The sequence below is a fragment of the Suncus etruscus genome, chromosome 13 (assembly GCF_024139225.1).
Source record: "Suncus etruscus isolate mSunEtr1 chromosome 13, mSunEtr1.pri.cur, whole genome shotgun sequence".
In the NCBI taxonomy this organism is placed as follows: Eukaryota; Metazoa; Chordata; class Mammalia; order Eulipotyphla; family Soricidae; genus Suncus; species Suncus etruscus.
This window is the reverse complement of record NC_064860.1, coordinates 62782012-62802657: the sequence shown is the minus strand read 5'-3', so window position 1 is coordinate 62802657 and position 20646 is coordinate 62782012. Positions and strand designations below refer to the sequence as shown.

General features: G+C 35.3%; 1 protein-coding gene across 1 annotated transcript; it reads left to right on the top strand.

Moving 5' to 3' along the window:
• The first annotated feature begins 310 nt into the window (after positions 1 to 310).
• On the top strand, positions 311 to 17871 carry RBM11 (RNA binding motif protein 11). The gene is made up of 5 exons (XM_049785510.1): positions 311 to 456; positions 5251 to 5413; positions 7869 to 7941; positions 12723 to 12819; positions 17565 to 17871. The coding sequence occupies exons 1-5, from the start codon at positions 361 to 363 to the stop codon at positions 17850 to 17852; spliced, it is 717 nt and encodes a 238-aa protein (XP_049641467.1). The 5' UTR covers positions 311 to 360; the 3' UTR covers positions 17853 to 17871.
• The last annotated feature ends 2775 nt before the right edge of the window (positions 17872 to 20646 follow it).

The following is a 20646-nucleotide window of genomic DNA, read 5'->3' as shown; positions in this document are numbered from 1 at the left end:
CCCAAAAAATAATCAAGTATTGAATACATAGAAACCAACCAAAAATGTTCATGCTAATAAAATAGAAGATCCTTAAAAGCAAGAGGGCAAAGCTGCTAGCCCATTAATCTTGCCTTGTACTTCTTCCTGCTTGGCTCATGACAGGTGAAATCTGGGAGAGGAGGAATAAAAACTGGAGAGTGGCGCTGTGGGCGGTCACAGGGGTCATGGGCGGGGTCAGATAATCACCACACCCCCGTTGTGGGCGGGGTTTCCCTCTGGTACCGCCCCCACGCCCAGGCCCATTTGCACAGCTGAGAAAAGTGGTCGGGACCTTGGAAGCCTGGAATCCTCCTCCATCCTCGGGCGGAAATCAGAGCAATGTTCCCTGTCCAGGAAGAAGCTGACCGGACGGTGTTCGTGGGGAACTTGGAGGCCCGAGTCCGGGAAGAAATTCTTTATGAGCTGTTCCTCCAGGTACCGTTGGCCGTGAAGGGGCGGCGGAGGGGCGGGGCGCATGGAGTCGGAAGTGTCAGCGGAGGGGCGGGGCTCACCTGCATCACCCTGAGCTTGGCTTCTCTCTGCCCGCTGGGGCGCCGGTGCCATGCATGGGTTTTGTTTCTCTTGGGATCACCTACTTCCAGGCGGAGCAATGAAGTGTCAGGAGCTCCTGGACCCATCCCTTTACCCACTGCAGCATCCTGCGAGGAGGCAGAGTCTAGCTAGACTCCCCAAGCTCCATCCCAGAGTTAGGGCTTCTCTCCCCCTGCCTGGGTGGTGCCTCCATCCAAGGCTTATTAAATAAAAACTGCTTTATCATTGTTTTCTTCCCTGTCTTGGGCGTTTTCAAGCCTTCCATCCCTGGATCTGAGAGAGAAAAATGAATATTCCTGGTAACAGGGGTGGAGGGAGGACCACACTGATGGTGGGATTGCCCCTCATTTATTGTTATTATGTACCTTAAATATCACTTTGAAAGATTTCTGATTTACATTGGCCAAAATAAAAATTAAAAAAAAAAGTTCATTGATAGACCACAAAAAAAAAAAAAAAAAAGAATATTCCCTTTGCATGCTAGTCTCTTCCACAACCACCACTGCCTCCCTTAACTGTGACAGGTGTTTGTGACTCCAGCAAGATCAATGCTATTTGAGATGAGTTGGGCCATCAGAGCTTGACTGTGACCACTTACTTGCTTTTCTGATTCTTTCTATTTTATATAAGGAATTCCTTGAAACTTTTAAATCGTGGGACAGCCCCCGCCCTCAAGATTAAGCGTCTTGTCTTCTGTAAGCACTTACCTCTACATGCCTGAGACTCACATGCTAAAAAGATACATATTCTTTTATAGCCATTAACCCAGATACTCATGGGAAACTCTGGGTGTTGGCTCTGCAAATTAAGGGCCTTTTGGTGGTTCTAAAAGCACATTGAAAAATCAATTACCATGATTTAGGGTAAGCCAAGAAAGAGGGTGTACTAGAGTCTTTACAATGTGAACTCAGATGTCAGCTAATTTGGGTCTTTTGGGCTCTCACAAAAAAAAAAAAAAAGGAATATTTTAGTGCCTCAGTTTTCTAGAATGTCAATTTGGAGCACAGGTGTATCTCCAGTGTGATGTGGTCTAAGGATTAAATCATTTGAGTAAAAAGAAAAAATAAAATAGAGCTGAACTTGGCATTTAGGAAATACAATTTGTTTCTTTGCTTCTACTTTTAGGTCATTTTTGGCACAAACTTTCCAGAACAGTAGTAAGTGAAAGTAAAGAAAGTTTAATAGAACTCACTGCTGCTGAGAGGCCTGAGCAACCTTCACACATAAAATATACTCTTCCTTACACAAGCTAGAGTAGAACAGTCCACATTCCTACCTTACCTGAAGCAAAGCAGATGTGCAGAAGCAAAACATGGAGGTTAGAACATCCTGACAAGCTTGTGACATACACCGTTTTTTTCTTCTACTTTGACGGAAGGCTCTAAATTAGGCTACCTGTTCAGGATTGTCCTGTTCAATGCTACTTGATACTTTTGTAGGACTGTCCTGTCTTCCTGGACTGTACTCTCTCATACTACAAACAGCAGTGCTCTTGCTATTAAAAAAATGCCTAGAAAGTGATTTTTTCCCCTCACATCTTAGAAATAATCAGATTGCTATATAATCCAAAGTGTTTATTCCAAAATAGGAATTTGAGCAACAGGCTATTTTTGAGCAGGAGTGTGGTTTCACTGAGCTCAGACCATTTGTTTGAAAATTTTGGATTGACTGACAGGACTCTTCAAGCTTGAATATTGCACCGTAGGCTCTTTTTGTGACAGTCAACAGTTATGGGCTTCCTGTGTCTTTTCTGATGATCGATAAGAAGAGAATGAACAATGTTATTCTTAAATTATCAATAAGGGGAATTCATAAGTGGATGCATTTTACTGACCCCTGGTAAGGAGCTGAGTCAGGCTGCTTGCCTTTCACTTAGAAGTCTCCAGATGAGCTCTGAGACAGAATGGAGTCAGATGGACTAAAAATAGTCCGATCCAAGAATTTATGTCAGAGAAAGGACAGGTGCCAAGGGAGACAATAGCAAAATTCAGTTTAGGTAAGTTGAGTACCAGAGTTTGAAAAGAGTGCCTATATCTGTCACTAAAAGCCCCCCTCGCCTTGACCTCAATTAATGGTAGACCAAACCTTTTGATAGAATCCCTTCCTGGAGCACAATTCCCTTTTCTTATAATTAATATATTTGTTGTTGGAAAAATATAGCTCTCTTTAAGCCTTTTTCATTGATCCTAGTTTAAAATCTTTGTGGTTAGTTTGGGGAGTTTTGTGGGGGTGGATCAGAAACTCTTCTTACATGCAGAACAATGTGGCTCTGGTTCCATCATTTTTAAAATCATTCTTAATATTTTTTCAGAATTTCTACCAAAATAAAATTTTATATCAGGCAATGAAGAGTATTTTTTTACTAAGTTCTTCTTATTCTGAATGTATTTTCTAAAGTGCAGTTTTTATTTTGTTGGTTTTTTTGGTTTGTTTATTATTTCTTTTAGTTGTGGGGCCACACTGAGTACAGGGCTTACTATTCCTGGCTCTGTGCTCAGGGATCATTCTTGGCATGCTCAAGGTCATCATATGTGGTATGGAGATCCAACCAGGACTCCTACAAGTAAGGTAAACACCTTAGCCCATGAACTATCTCTCTGACCCAGTGAGGTATCTTCTAAAATTTTTTTCAGTCAATTAATAAAATGTCAAAAATGGGATGCACAGATGGTGCAATGAGAAGGGCACTTGCCTTGCATATGACTAAACTGTGTTTGTTCCTGATATCCCATTGGTCCCCCAAGCTCCCCCAAGAGTAAAACATTAAGGACGGCCAGGTATAAACCAATACCGCTGCCAGCCCACCAAAAAGTCAAAAATGGAGCAAACCCTGACAACTGAAATACTATCCACATATTTCATTCTTAAAGTTTTAAGATATAATTACTTCTACAAACAAGTCTGCTATTTGAATGGTACCATTAAAAGTAAATTAAAAATTTAAATTAGTATTTAGAAAACTCAAAATTTTATGGATAGTTCACCCCTTTGTGATATTATATATAGAATCAATCATTAGTTGGAAAAGTGCCAATTACAGTTAGTTCTATAATTTTACCAAATATCTGATTATACAGTGAAGTTAGATGGCTTAGTATCTTTACACTTTAAAATAAAGAGACTATAGGAGTGCAAGTTCAAGAAGAAAGAAAATGAATTCAATAACAAATATATTCAATTTTAAGTAGTCATACAGAATTCCCTAGGAAACTGTATCCATGAAAAAGGAATGTATAAAGAAAATATATTTGTTTATTTTTTGGAGGGGTGGGGGTCACACCCAGCTGTGCTCAGGGGTCAGTCCTGGCTCTATGCTCAGAAATTGCTCCTGGCAGGCTCGGGGGACTATATGGAATGCCAAGATTCAAACCACCATCCTTCTGCATGCAAGGAAAAATGCCTAACCTCCATGCTATCTCTCCGGCCCTGATTTGTTTATTCTTGAGCTTGAAGGGAGTTTGAGCCAGTTCTGAGAAAGCAGAGAATGAAGAGTAGGTCAAATCTTTAAATATATTGTCATTTTATAGATGATAATGATCATTTTTCTTTAGGAACAATTTTGTAATATATGCTTTCTGTGCTACAGAGAAAAGCAATTATTAAAGCACAGCTAAAGAATAAGGATCTAAGTAATAGTATAGGAGCTATACTTATATTGTAAATAGTAGATTCAGGTTTGAATTCTAAACATCAGTGTTCCCAAGTATTCTCAACGATCAGCACTTAATGGCCCCAGCTACCGTGAGCACTCCTTTCCCCCCCACACACACACCTACACAGAGTAAGGGGCCAGGATTATGACTGATAAAAAACATTCCTCTCTATTGGAATTTATATTGTATTATACCGGAATATTTATAGTGGATATACAGCCCACTGTTTTGATTTCCTAGCATACAAAATAATTAGATAAATTAAGCATGAACCATTTCACTGTTAAAGTTAGCTCTTTGTCATATCTCTGATTATTAGATTAGTGGACAAATTTTTTCATAGCTATAACATATTTAGCAATATTTAACTACTTCTTAATTCTGTTTTTTCCAACTTACAGGTTTTACAATTCATATATACTGAGTAATTTTCATGTCATACATTTTATTCCTTTCCAATAATATACCATGAATTAATATCCTGCAATTGTGATATTTAGAGCCTTCCTAATTTTTTAATTTTATGTAATAATGTAAAACTTGAACATATTAAAACATTTTTGCTTTGGGATTATTTCCTGAGTGAATATATAAAATCAAAAATACATGGGAAGTTTATTTTCTCTTACAAATGTTTAAATATTTCTGACAAGAAATTGATATAACATTACCAATTTTATTTATAACTCACTGCAGTGGCTGTGTTTATTAAATTTAATTTATATAATCTATTTATTAACATAGTTATACATCGTAGTATATATAGAAACAAAGCAGTATTTTAATATTGAATTAAAAAGTTCTCTAAATTGTTTCCTTTAATTTTATTCATACTCCTAAAAAGATATTTGTTAAGTATATTTGTTAAGAAAGTACTTTATTGCCATAGCTATTATATAAAAGTATTGTTAACATATTTTAGTCTGAAATTGATATACCTTATGATGTGTATATAGTTGATATATATGAATATAAAGAAATCCTCAGATTTATAAGAAAATAATTTTGTTAAGTTGTTTTACAGGCTGGACCATTAACCAAAGTGACAATATGCAAAGACAGAGAAGGAAAACCAAAATCTTTTGGATTTGTCTCCTTTAAACACATGGAATCAGTGTCTTACGCCATTGCTTTATTGAATGGAATTCGTTTATATGGAAGACCAATTAATGTGCAGTATCGATTTGGTAGGTTATACTCACTGAACAATCTTTTTATTTTATTTTTAAACATTATTTAAATAACTATGATTAACAAAGTTATTGATAGTTGAATTTTAGGTGTGTAATATTTCTTTTTTTATTTTCATTTTTTATTTTGATCAAAGTGAATTACATATTTTTCACAAAAATATTTTAGGTACATAGTGATATTGAATCAGGGGAGCTCCCACCACCAATGTTGTCGTCCCTCCACCTCTGTTCCCAGCATACATCCCATATCCCCCTCTTTTACCTCCCAGGCTGCTATTATAAGTGGTCCTCTCTGTTCCTAGTATGTTGTAAATTGGGTATCAATTCTGTTGTCATTGGCTTTGGATTTGGTGTTTAAGTTTGATCATGTTTTTATTTCTACTTAATATTCATATGACTGTTTGGTCTTGGTACTCTCCATTATTTCCACCTCCATTTGAGGGGTGAAACAAGATGGTTCAAGTTGTGTGGTTCTGTTTGAAGGAAGGAGTAGAAAAAAAAAATAATAATAAAATAAAATGGGGCAAAAATCAGACAAGCAAAAATGGGAGGAGTCCTTCTAGAGGCTAAGGTGTGTAATATTTTAACAACAATCCCACCACCAGTGTCGTCTCCCATCTCCAGTGTTCCCATACTCTATTATCCCCCAGTTTCTGCCTGCTACCTTGACATACATACACATTATAAAGTTTGGTTGTTGCAGCTTAAATCAACCTTGACCCTAGAGCTTAGGGAAGAGAAGGACATAGAAGAAAAAAAATGTAGGCAGGAGGAAGAAGATGAGAAAAGAAATAATGGGAGAACAGGGAGGGGTCAGAACATTGGTGATGTGGGAAGAGGTATAGCTAAAATCTAAAGCACAGACACAACAAAACTGAAAACAAATGATTCTTTTCAAGTGTGATTTGAAGTTTGTCCTTAAAGTTGCAACATTTAATTGTTTTTATAACATAAGACCAAAAACATGCCCAGATATTCTTTGTAAAATAATTTCAGATAGTTGGGGCCAAAGCAGTAGTAGGGCGTTTGCCTTGCACACAGCTGACCCAGGACAGACTGTAGTTCAATCTCTCAAGCCAGGAGCGATTTCTGAGCACATATCCAGGAGTAACCCCTGAGCTGACCACTGGGTGTGGCCCAAAATAAATAAAAATTAAAAAATAAATTAATAAATAAATAGTTTTATATAGTTTAATATAGATATGGGCCAGAATATAGCACAATGGTAGGGCATTTGCCTTGCATGCAGTTGACCAGGGAGGAACCTGGTTCAATTCCTAGCATCCCATATGGTCCCCCAGCCTGCCAGGGGCAATTTCTGAGTGCAGAGCCAGGAGTAACTCCTGAGCACCACAGAGTGTGACCCAAAAACAAATCAATCAACTAATAATACATAGTTTTAAAAATAAATTAATTTATATAGATATGCATAAAATATTACATTAGATAATTGATTTGTCTTGCCAATTACATTACCAAACCTATAGAATCTCTTCTATATTGAAACTGATGATTAAAAAGGACTGACAGTACAATGGTTAAGATGTTTCCTTTGCATGCAGATAACCTAGTTTTGATCACCAGTGCTTCTGATGGTTTCCTGAGTACAGCAGAAGTGACTTCTGACCACAGTCAAGTATTACCCAATAACCTGCTTATCCACCATCTCAAAAAAGGAAAAAAAATCAACATGCAAATATATAAATAAATAAAATTGATGGGAACAAGTATGGGGTTCAGTGATATGACCCATGTTTCACATTCATAAAGTGCAGGGTTGGCCCTGGCATCATAATATAAACATAAAAATTTCCCCCTTTAATTTTAACAAATAGGCATAATACTTGCTATTGGTCATTTCATATTAAACAAATCTAAAATGTGAATACATTCATTTTTATTCAACATTTACTACCTACTTTATATCTAATGTCTTTGCCAAGAAAAAAGATCTGCATCATTCTCTCGAGTACTTGTGTAGTTGGTCCATGCATATTGTAGAATAAGCTAGAATATTTTCTGTCATATGGATAGAGTCTACTCATACTCTATGTAAAATTTTATTGTCTTTTGTTGGTACAGTGTAGAAAACTCATACCTTCTATATAAAGAGTAATTAGAACTATTTATTTGCCATATTTTATTTACAGATATATATAATATTAACATGTATCATATATGATCCCATTTAGATATAATTCTTCCATACATCTACAGCTTTGTACAAATTTGATTAATAGTATTGTAAATTATCTCATATTACCTGTATGCATGTTGTAATTTATTACTATAATTTAAATTTTATCTGATAATTCAAAAACATATACATGTAATTTAGATAAGCATGAAATTTTAATTCCTATTAGCTCACTGCAGTTTGATTTATTATTTAAGAATAGAACAAAAAAATTATACCATGAAGTAACTTATTATTCTGTTTCTTTTAAAGGAAGTGCTCGCTCTTCTGAACCTGCTCACCAAAGTTTTGAAAGCTGTGTTAAGATAAACTCATACAGTTACAGGTAATATTTTTTTTTTATTAAATGTAAAGCAAATAGGGCCAGAGCAGTGGCGCAAGCAGTAGGGTGTCTGCCTTGCACAAGGTAACCTAGGACAGACCGTGGTTTGATCCCCTGGCATCATCCCATATGGTCCCTCAAGCCAGGAGCAATTTCTGAGCGCATAGCCAGGAGTAACCACTGAGCATCACTGTGTGTGGCCCAAAAACCAAAAAAAAAAAAAAAAAAAAAAAGGTAAAGCAAATAAATCAACTCTCATGGCAGGAAGTTTTCATATGCACTGGCCTATTGAAAATTTTACATTAATAAACTTTTTTGGGGGGGGTTTGGGCCACACCCATTTGATGCTCAGGGGTTACTCCTGGCTAAGCGCTCAGAAATTGCCCCTGGCCTTGGGGGACCATATAGGACTCCGGGGGATTTAATCTCAGTTGCTAGCGCTTGCAATGCAGACACCTTACCTCTAGCACCACCTCGCTGGCCCCACATTAATAAACTTTTAAGGAATAATATTTCCTGAAAATATGAAGGGACTGAAAATATATTTTAAGCAATTTTTAAGTAGTAGGTAAAAGACTTTTAATAGATGGTAAATGATTTAATTACTCATAATCTTGCTTGATGGACTGTAGAGTTAGTAATATACACATTTCAGATCTGAACAGTTGAAGATGTGGAAGATAATTAATTTACAGTCACAAAAGTTACAAGATTCAGAACTAGATTTATAGCTCCAAGGCAGAGCACAAACTTCATATGTATAAGATCATGGGTCAAAAGCCTGGTACCACACATACCTTTGTTACCCCAGAAAGCAGTAAACTCAAAATGATGAAACTGGTAGATTTGAGATTAAACCTTGTGACATTATACCACAAATTATTTAATTTTTAATGTTCATTATTTCTCAATGATTAATTTTTAATTATGTAAAAATGTTTCAAAAAGTTATTTAATTCAATAGCAGCATTGAAGGACATTATCAAGCTTCTATTTTACTAGTGATACAACAACAAGGTTCTCAAATAAAATTATAATGCTTAAACCGCATAGATTTTTATTCTAGTGAAAGCAAGAGAAAATATACTAGAAAAGTTAAAGCTTAGGCTTATATATAGTTGGCCATTAAGAAGGTCAGATTAAACATGTTGCACTACTTTTGATTCACCCTCTTTTTTTTGTTTTTTGTTTTTTTTTTTGGGGGGTGGGGTCAAACCTGGCAGTGCTCAGGGGTTTCTCGTGGCTCTATGCTCAGAAATCGCTCCTGGCAGGCTCGGGAGACCAGATGGGATGCTGGGATTCGAACCATTGTCCTTCTGCATGCAAGGCAAACACCATACCTTCATGCTATCTCTCCGGCCCCCATTTTCTTATAAACATCAGCCTTCCTAGCTGATAATATGGTCATGAGGACTAGATTTGAGGTTGACATCAGGTCATCAATTTGTATGGAAGATTTCCGGAGTTACTTTCATTCATTTATACTCTCAAAGAGTTAGAAGCAGTTATACAAACCAAAGAAGTAGCTGGATGCCCACCACTTGACAATGTTTCTTTATATTTTTTAATTGAAGCAACACTGTTTTACCATTACATACATTTGTGATGTGCATCACTGAAATCAGTAGATGTATATAGTACTACTTAAGGTCCAATTGTATCTTCTTCTAGTCACTTGTCCTCTGTATGCCAATGTTTCTATCCATTATTCTTCCACCTTCTCTTGTGGTAACCACTAGTTGACCTCATTGTCCTAAAGTTTATTATATTTCTTCAGTTCATTGTTTGATTGTTTTCTCTAACCAAATGTGAGTGAAATATTATGACATTAGTCTGACTCCTTTTAACTTACTTCAGTAAACAAAGTGCCTTCTAGATTCATTCATGTGATCACAAAAGACAGGATTGATTTTATTTTTAATTGAAACAATTGTGATCTAGAGTCCATCATAGTTAAATTTCACATATACAGTGAGTCAGGCCATTCCCATAATCAGTGTCAGCCTCCTTCCACCTCCTTCTACCAACAGTCCGTTAGTACATCCTATACCACCACCTTTTGCCCCCTGACCTGCCTGTATAACAGGCTGCTTTAAGTTTAAATTGTTAAAGTTTTAAGTCCCCTAATTCTATTACCATTGATTAAGCTTTTTAAATAAAGTTCCATTGTATGTTTAATTATATATGTATTGTGTGTATAAGTACATATGTATATAAGTACACATACATATATATGTTGAAGAGAGATAATGCATAGACACTTAAGATTGTTTTTACCTTATTGCTATTGTAAATGCTGCAGTTATATGGAGGTACATACCTCATCATATCAGAACTTTCTTTTTAAATTTGAATATCAGAAAAAAGTTCCCCATTTTTTACTACTGAGGTATAATATATTATAATATTTGGGGGATCACACCCAATGATGCTCAAGGGTTACTCCTGGCTATGTACTCAGAAATCGCTCCTGGCACGGGGAATCAAACCAAAGTACATCCTAGGCTAGCGTGTGCAAGGCAGATACCTCACAACATGGACCACCACTCCAGCCCCCTTTATAATATTTTTTAAAAATGTCTTCTATATGCTTTATAAATAAATAATGTTATTATAATTATTAATTAATAAATAAAATTAACAACACATAATAGGTATATAAAATAAACTGTCATCACTTGTATTTGAAGACAAAGTATAAAAAACTGAATACATTAAAATATTCAAGATACAATCACTCTTTACCAATAAAAATTCCAGACTACAAAAATGTTATTAGAAACAAATAGAAATCTAGTAAAATGGCATATTATCAAAGTAATATACAAAATTATATTACATTTCTGTACTCAAACAAAGAACTAAAAATATAGCAATCAAGAACACAACTCCATTTACAGTCACATTGAAAATTAAATTTCTTGGAATAAATTTAATTAAAGATAAGAAAGATCTCTCAATTCAAAATTATCTGAGTTTCTTAGGCAGAGTAAAGACAAAAAATGAAGCATTATTAATAGCTCAAAGATGTATCATAAGATCTTAGTATTCCCTCCCTGAACTGTATATATTTTTATTTGTTCCATTATATTTTCTAATGAAATTATCTACTTGTGGCATATCTTATACTTACTATCTAATTTATTACCTCTAATATCTATTGTGAATTCTGCCTGTGCCTCCAAGTCAGTTGCTCACTCTAGCCCTAACACAATTTTGTTAATGTCTCATAACTGACTATGACTATAACTGACTATCTATGCTTATTAGCATAGATAATTTTATCTCACCTATTTGTTTTCTTGTCTTCTGTAGAAGAATTGAATATGCTCAAGTAAACTACAAAAGCTGAGTCTCCAGACTGGATCAATAGTACACAGGTTAAGGTGCTACCCAAATTCAATCTCTGGCATCCCATATGGTCCCCTGATCACCAACAGGAGTGATTCCTGAGTGTAGAGAAAGGAGTAAGCCCTGAGCACTGCCAGCTGTGACCAATAAATAAATAAATAAATAAATAAATAAATAAATAAATAAATAAATAAATAAATAAATAAATAAATAAAGCTGAGTCTCTTTTTCCTGTTAATCAAATCAGGCTCTGAGACTAAGGCCCAGCACTTACCAGGCTTTCTTTAAGAAATGTTGCTTACCACGTAAACTCAGTGTATTCAACATCTTTATCCCCACCCCACCCCACAAGTACATTTCTCAGTGAAATCAGGTGAAGTTGAGTATGTAGGTACTGAAATCAAGTTATCTAAATATAAATTCTTCCTTTGCTACTTTTTAATGGTCTGGTCTTAGACAGGTTATCTACCTCATTCTGTGCCCCATCACTAAAAAAGGTCTTTATTAGTTTGATATTCCCTGTTATTCTTCTACATTTCTTTCCCTATACCTGCCTTGATGAGGTCACTCTTGTGGAAAGTCTATCCAAATATAAAAATGAGGAGTTCTATTAAGATTAAATTTATGTGTATTGAGGAGTACCTACTCTAAGACAAACTATAGAGTTAGCCAGTATTTGTAACATTCAAATGTATTGAACGTACCTATAAAAATAAGTGTTGAACTTAAAATGAAATTTTAGAACAGCTTTTAGATTAGAGATTTTTTTATTGTCTTGATATGGTAGTGGGGGAATAGGAAAATAATTGCTATACATATATTCATGTTAGCATAGCATTCTCTTCAGCATAAATTTTATGTTTAAAATAGTTCAGAAAATTTTTAAAATAAATTAAGAAAATTGTCTCCCTTTAACTTTTTTAACCTGTAATCCAAGGAATTTACCCTGGGTAGTTATTAATTACTTACTTTGTTCTTGTAATAGCTATGTGTTTTGAGGCAGATTATGGGGATGAGGGATTGGCCACACCCTGCAGTCCTCAGGGTTTACTTAAGAATCATTCCTGGTTAGGCTTAGGGAAACATAGGAGATGCTATGAATTGAATTCAGGTCATCTTCTCGCAAGTCAAGCACCTTACCTTTGTACTATCATTCTAATACCAACAACTAAGTGTTTTTTTTGTCAAATATAACTCTTGCCAAATATTGCATCAATAATTTCATCACAAAGTCAAATGTGAGCATTGGAAATATAATAATGAGATTTAAAATGCTATTATGCTACCACTTTATCATATAATAGATTGTTCTGTATGTTTCAGGTTATCATAAATGTAACTCAAAAACTTTTTAATTATGAAAAACTATTTTTAAGCAAAAAATGAGATTTGGATGTAGCAATTTTAACATTTATTACTTCTTTTACCCAAAGAACTGAAGAACTTGTGGGCAGGTCTGCATTTCCCCTGCAGTTCTTTCCAATTAATAATGCAGCTTTACCTCAGGAATGTTTCTCCTTTTCAAAGATGGTAAGTTTGATATGCCTTTGGTTCACTTTATAATATGACACAGAGCAATGTTAAGATTGCAAGGAGCTTATGATGCTCAAACTTAAGCCTAAGTATAAAAGCAATAGCTGCTATGAGCCCTGTCCTCAATGGCAGTGTATTTTAGTCATGGTTCAGTACAGTCATCTTTATGATGAGGTTACATAGACTTAGTATTTATTATATACTTAATATGATATATTTATGGTACTATACACTTAGTACCACAGCAGAGGCCAGTGGTTCAAGAGAGGTGCATGGTAAGGACATTATGGTTCAAATAAATCTTAACTAAAGGTTTTACTTTCTTTTTCTATATTTCTTCTTTTTTTTACTTTTCTACTTTTGGGGTAGTGACCTCTCAAGCAATACACAGTGGATTAAAAGGTGATGCCAGAGGGCCAGTGGTTAAACAGAGGTGCATGGTAAAGACATTGTTGTTCAAATAAATCTTAACTAAAGGTTTTACTTCTTTTCTATATTTCTTCTTTTTTTTTACTTTTTTGGCTTTAGGGGTACTGACCTCCCAAGCAATACTCAGTAGATTCAAAGGTGATGCTCAGTAATATTCAGCCAAGCAAGTGAGCTAGAATAGAACCTAGTGGTCAACACTAGGACCAATGACAGTACTTTGCTAAGGACAAACAAAGTTCCAAGGGAATTGGAGTCACACCTCGTGGTGCTGGTAGAGCAGGGGGTCTCAAACTCGCGGCCCGCGGGCTGTTTGCGGTCCTCCGTACAACATTTTGTGGCCCGTGGCCGGCCTTCAAATATCACAGTATTCGCAATTATTTGCTTACCGAATAATCACAATAAAAATCTCATTAGTAAGAAAAAAATTGCATTAAACATTTGCATACCCCGAGCAGTTCTGTTCAGGGCATGCAAATGTTTAATGCAAATGTTTAATGCGATTTTTTGCGATTTTTTTCTTATTAATGCGATTTTTATTGCGAATATTCAGTAAGTGAATAATCGCGAATACTTTGCGCCTAGTGCAGACATCATTTCTGCTGCTCCTGCCCGCTGTCCCTTGCATTATCGGAGGCCTAAGGGAGAGAAGTTTATTACATAATTAGATTTTGTCATACCTTCATCATGACTTCATCAAAGCCTGCAGATTGATGATGAGCACAGACAATTTCAGGAAAAGTGGGAGATGCAGTATTTCTTTGTTGAGTACAGGGGCATCCCCACATGTCTTATTTGCTCAGAGAAAGTTGCAGTGCACAAAGAATACAACGTGAAATGCCTTTATTCAACTAAACATGCTGAAAAATGTGCAAAATATCAAGGAAATGAGAGAGCCAAGCAGGTTGCCAATCTTTTTTTTTGGGGGGGGGTTTGGGCCACACCCTGCAGTACTCAGGGGTTACTCCTGTCTGTCTGCTCAGAAATAGCTCCTGGCAGCCATGGGGGACCATATGGGACACCAAGATTTGAACCAACCATCTTTGGTCCTGGTGCTATCTCTCCGGGCCCAGGTTGCCAATCTTAAAGCATGTCTAATTAAGCAACAAGATTTCTTCAAAAAAAGCAACCAAAGAGAATATTGCAACAGTCAAAGCTAGTTACATGCTTAGTGAAATGATTGCTAAGGCAGGGAAACCATTCACAGAAGGAGAGTTTGTTAAAAAATGCATGGTATAGGCTGCAAGTATTATCTGTCCAGAAAAGAAAGGTCAGTTTAGCAAAAATCAGCCTTTCTGCCAACACTATGGCAGAGCGCATTTCTGACATGTCAAGTGACATTTCTTATCAACTGTGTGAGAAAGCCAAATGTTTTGATGCATACTCAGTTGCTCTTGACTAGGGCACAAATATAACAGACATTGCACAGCTCACAATTTATGTCCGTGGTGTTGATTGCAATTTTGAATTGACAGAGGATCTGCTCACAATAATTCCAATGCATGGCCAGACCATCACTAATGAGATATTTCGGCATTGTGTGGGATGCCATTGAGAGTGCAGGTTTTCCATGGAAGAGCTTTGTCAGAATAATAACCGATGGAGCCCCATTGATGACAGGGAGGAAAAATGGACCTGTGGCACTTGTTCAAAAAATACTTGAGGAGGAGGGTGTAAAAAAGGCCATTGCTCTTCACTGCATAATCCATCAGCAGGCCCTTTGCAGTAAATGCCTGCCATGTGATAATGTGATGTCTGTTGTTGTGAAATGCATCAACCAAATCAGATCCAGGGGCTTAAAGCACAGGAGGTTTCGTGCTTTTTTAAAGGAAATGGAGTCAGAATATGGAGATGTGCTCTATTTCACCGAGGTACGTTGGCTCAGCAGGGGAAATGTCCCGAAAAGATTTTTTGAGTTGAAAGAAGAAGTGAAAGCCTTCATGGAGAAAGATGGGAATGCTGTTTCTGAGTTGAGTGATCACAAATGGCTCATGGACTTAGCTTTTCTTGTTGACATCACACATAAGCTGAATGTACTAAACAAGATGTTACAAGGCCCGGGGCAGCTTATCAGTGCTACCTATGACAACATGAGAGCATTCTCCACAAAACTTGTGTTATGGAAATCCCAGTTTTCTCAGACAAACCTTTGCCATTTCCCAGTATACAAGGAACTTATGGATGCAGGCATACCATTCAGTGGTGAGAAATATGTTGATGCTATTTTTAAGCTAGAGAAGGAATTTGATCACAGATTTGCTGTCTTCAAAAAGCACAGAGCCACTTTCCAAACTTTTGTGGACCCCTTTTCCTTTGATGTGCAAGATGCCCCTCCTGTGCTTCAACTGGAGCTCATTGACTTGCAATGCAACTCTGATCTCAAAGCCAAGTTCAGGGAGATTAGTGGAAAAGCAGACATGCACGGACAATTTTTGAGAGAATTGCTCCCCAGCTTCCCTGAGCTTTCCTGAATGTTCAAGCACACCATATGTCTTTTTGGGAGCACATATATGTGTGAAAAGTTATTCTCCACATTGAACTTCAATAAGTCAAAGTACAGGTCTGACTTAATGATGATCATCTTCAAGCCATACTGAGGGTCTCAACTGCTTTCTCTCTAAAGCCAAATGTGATTCAGATTTGTGAGAAGAAGCGCTGTCAAGTCTCTGGCAGCAATGAATAGGCAAAAGATGCCATATTCAGAAGAACTGTTCATGATCTTCACTCAATGTTCTATTCATGTTCAGAAGAAATAATTAAAACTGTGAATAATGATGTTTGAGGACAGTTTTTTGTGAAATCCCTTATGTGGCCCTGCCTCACCCCAATTTTGCCTTCTCAGCCCCCAGGTAAATTGAGTTTGAGACCCCTGTGGTAGAGGGATAGGAAGGAAGCTCAAATCATATCCTCAGATATACTAGCCCCTGAGCTATTTCTCCAGCTCTTAAATGACATTTTTAATTTATTTTTATAATTGAATAATTTTACTTAGAAAAATATTTTTAGAAATTGGTGCCAAAAGAATAAAAGGGAAAGGAACAAACTCAATTGATGAACCACAATATTTCCAAAAACTCAAAATGTGTTTCTAGCCTCAAAAGCACAGTTACAGTCTTCATTGTTAAAAAGGCTCTTAAGATTTGTTTTTTTTCTTCTTCATCTAACTCCTTATTATGCATAAAAAGAGTTAAGGTCCAGAGATCTTACTCAATGGATCACAGATCACAGCCTGTCAGTTATAGATGTGAAAGTTTAAGTCAGGTATTTTTAGTCACAGTATTTAATATTTACAAATATCCAAAATATATCTGAACTTCAGCTTTTCTATATTGCCATTTTCACTAAAACGTAAGGAAAATTGATCAAAGTTTGAAAAAAAATGTTCCTATGTAGAAAAGTCACTCCTTATGTATTATAGTACTATATCTCTAATATAAATAATTGTTTTGAAAGAATTAGAAACTTGTGTTTTAAAATGGTTTAAAATAGGGGCCGGCACGGTGGCGCTAGAGGTAAGGTGTCTGCCTTGCCTGCACTAGCCTAGTACAGACCGAGGTTTGATCCCCCGGCATCCCAACCCAGGAGCGACTTTTGAGCGCATAGCCAGGAGTAACCCCTGAGTGTCACCAGGTGTGGACCCACAAGCATCAAAAAAATGGTTGAAATAATGGTTTAAATAAAATAATTCTCTAGTAATTGACAATTCTAATATTAAGGATCTGTGTTTAATTGCATTGAATATTGATCATAATAATAATTTTAAAATATAAATTTGTTTCTGTTATTAGAAACTTCTGTTTATTTGAAAATACTTAATTATGTTAATCTGTTTCTTAAGCTCAAATTTTAAGTAAAATTTAGATCAAATATTTTCAATGAAAATTTTACTTCCAAATTGAGATATTCTGGGAGGATAAAATGCAAGCTTTCAAAGACAGCATGGAAAAACAAAAATGAAGTATCTGTCTGACATTATTTATATTGGCTATTTTGTTGAAGTGAAACTTGGCATTTTGGCATTAAATAGAATATTATTCATTTAGTTGTGCCTCTTTCCTTTATTTTCCTGTATTCCCTATATTATTCATATAATATTTAATATATCATTCATTTATTAGAGGATTAAAACCACATATACAACTTGTATTAAATTTTTATAGGTTAATATTGTACATAACCTTGAATCCTTACATTAAGCCTTTTTAAAATTGCAATCATGAATTTGCTACTGTGAAAAGTCATAATTCTCATTTTATTTGTTGTGCTCATAATTACTTGCTAGTACATGAAAACTACTGACATTCTGTTTCCCACAGCAATGGCAAACATATAACACAATGCTGCAACTTCCCTACTATGAAATGACCACACCGCTTCCTAACAGCCCATCCATGTCTTCCTCACTGAATCTTGCTACAGAACTAGAGGCTGTACCAAGCTCCTATGAGTGGACTCATCAACAACCAAGTGACTCTGTCTTTCATCCGCTGAATAAGCGAAAGAGGCAAAAACAAACAAGTGATAGTGATAGTAGCACAGAAAGCCAAAGAGGAAGTGAGCATAGTCAGAAGTTCCGAAAGTGTAAAAAGAAGAAAAGACATTAATAATTCGATCAGTTGGAAGTTCAGTACATTGATGTGATGTGAACCTCTGTAAGAAAGAATGTGTATTCTACAGTATAGCCAAGTTCATGGTTTTCTTATCTTTTTTTTTTAAGCATATGACAGGATATTTTGACTTGCTATTTTATTTTTGTCTTAAGTGGCAAAAATTTAAATATAACAGATTACTTTTTGTATTATAATGGAAATTTGACTCACTGTCAACAAGGAATACACTTAGAGCTGCTGAATTTTGAGTGCCAATGTTCTAAACTATTCGTGAAAGGTTACCTACAGCGCATGGAATTCTATGGACAAGGCACCAGGTTGTCTTAAATTGTTGCCTATAAAACTAGTGGTAAATTTTCTAATAAATCAATGTAGATATATTTGGTAGTTGCATGTTAAAGTTAGGACAAAGTGAATAGGTTTTCATTTATTTAATTTAGTAATATTTCCTGTTTATAGATGTTGTCACTGAGCCTTCTCTACTTGTTTATATTACATAAAATATGAATTTATGATAATACAAGGCAAAGGTGTTTACCATTGGTCTAGTTTGGTATCATTTATGTTTTATGAATATGTTCAAATTCTGCCTCTACTTCTCATTATATTTCTTGTAAACAAATTGACTACATCAGTATTATCCACTTCCTTTGCCAACTTCTTTGAGAAGATATATCTAATATATTTCTTTAAATTTTATGATAAACAATTAATAAAAACATATTTTACCAATATATGATGTATATTACTTATTGACAAACCAAGTTTCCTAAATATCATTCATTTTTTAGAAAATAAATATATGAAATATAAAATGGTCTATTTAAATATATTTCTTAACTTTATAGCTTGTAATTAATAAGAAAGTTGAAAGTATTTATTTATTGAAAGTATTTATTAATTGAAGAGGAAGATCAATGTTATAGTAGGTAGTAGCTAGGGTACTTTGCTTTTCAGTTCAATCCCCAGTACCTCACATGGACCCCATACCCTACCAGATATGATCCAAAACCAAAGAAATTTAAATTAAAAACATTATGCAGTTTCTACTGGGAATTAATCATAATTCATAGGTGAAGCTTTGCAAAAATGTTTATTTTTCATCTATCTAGGACTGTTCCATTTAAAGTATAAATATTTTCAAATAAAATGAGTAACTAGGGGCCAGAGAGATAGAATAGCAGTAGAGCATTTGCTTCGAATGCAGCTGATTCAGGACTGAGGATGATTTGAATCCTGGCATCCCATATGGCCCCCTGTGCCTGCCAGGAGCGATTTCTGAGTGCAGAGCCAGGAGTAACCCCTGAGTGACACTGGGTGTGACCCAAAAACCAAAAAATAAAATGAATAATTAGATTTTTACAAATGTGTAATACAATAGAGTTATAATATAAATTTTATCTTTCTCCATTTATTCAAAATAAAAACAATTATTAATCTAACTTTATCTGTATATCTTAATATTCTGAATTCAAATTAAATATGATAAAATATTTTTTCTAAACTTACATTTCTGTAGTTACTTATGTAATGAAGAGATAAATGTTTCTGTGAAAATAGAACATGATATATCTTTTAACATATTGATCACCCCCAGCCCTTTCAATTCTTAAGCCTTGTAGACTACCTTCCTTAATTGTATTTTAAAGAAATAAGTCTTATAAGAAATATGTGCATAAGAAATATATCTTGGGGCCGGGCGGTGGCGCTAGAGGTAAGGTGCCTGCCTTGCCTGCGCTAGCCTAGGACGGACCTCGGTTCGATCCCCCAGCGTCCCATATGGTCCCCCAAGCCAGGAGCGACTTCTGAGCGCATAGCCAGGAGTAATCCCTGAACTTCACCGGGTGTGGCACAAAAACCAAAAAAAAAAAAAAAAAAAGAAATATATCTTAGCAAATAATAATGAAATATTTGTAAGAATATCTTGAAAGTGAAATATTTGTACTATAATATAAATGAGATATTAGTGAGACTGAGGTTTTTGTAAGTTCTTGAGTAAAAAACTTAGAACTGCAAAAAATTATTACAATTGCTTCATTGGCAGGAATTTCCTCAATAGTAACTTTAGTAAGTCAATTAGTTAAAAATAGAAAGCAAATTCACATCTTTATACCTTTCATTAGTAGAAATTTATAGATTAATTTGTTTATCCATTTATCAATGTTATGCTTTTAGTTAAGAAATATTCTAATTATTTGTCATAGAGGATTTTATTTTTCCAAATTTAATTTTGTTTCTTTAAAGTTTATTATTAAATATGTTCACCTTTTGCTTCTAACATTTAAAAATGCTTTAAATTTGAGAATAAAATTAAATACATTTGTACTCTCAATGAAACCAGCTCAGAGAGATTTAGGAGCTGGACTAATTAAAATTCTAAAAATCATTTTTTCAGGACCTAAATAAAGTTTTTCTATCTTTTTTTTCCATTAGCTTATATGAGGAAGACAGCATTCTTATACACTGGGACACTTAATCAGAAATAATACTTTATAATTAATAGAATGTAGAATTTCTATATAGTCTAGCTTACAAAGAAATTTATTGAACACCCTGGCACCTATCTGCAGTTGTCCCTTTCTAAAAATATTTTGAGTTCTTGTAAGTATTCAGTCAAGGTAGTGCTCTGGGGGCTAGAGAAACAGTACAACAAGTAAGGTACCTGCCAACCCTGATTCCTGGCACTGCATATGATCCTCCAAACTTCACCATGAGTGATTGCTGAGCACAGGCCTGAGAGTATACCTTGAACACAGCCAGTTGTGGCCCAAAAACTAAAAAACTAAAG

Bases quoted from the DNA above. Each gene is read 5' to 3' on its own strand.
- RBM11 (XM_049785510.1), top strand. From the start codon at position 361: ATGTTCCCTGTCCAGGAAGAAGCTGACCGGACGGTGTTCGTGGGGAAC. The intron at 7,942-12,722 runs GTAATATTTTTT...TTTTACCCAAAG, and splicing joins ATAAACTCATACAGTTACAG to AACTGAAGAACTTGTGGGCA. The intron at 12,820-17,564 runs GTAAGTTTGATA...TGTTTCCCACAG, and splicing joins GTTTCTCCTTTTCAAAGATG to CAATGGCAAACATATAACAC.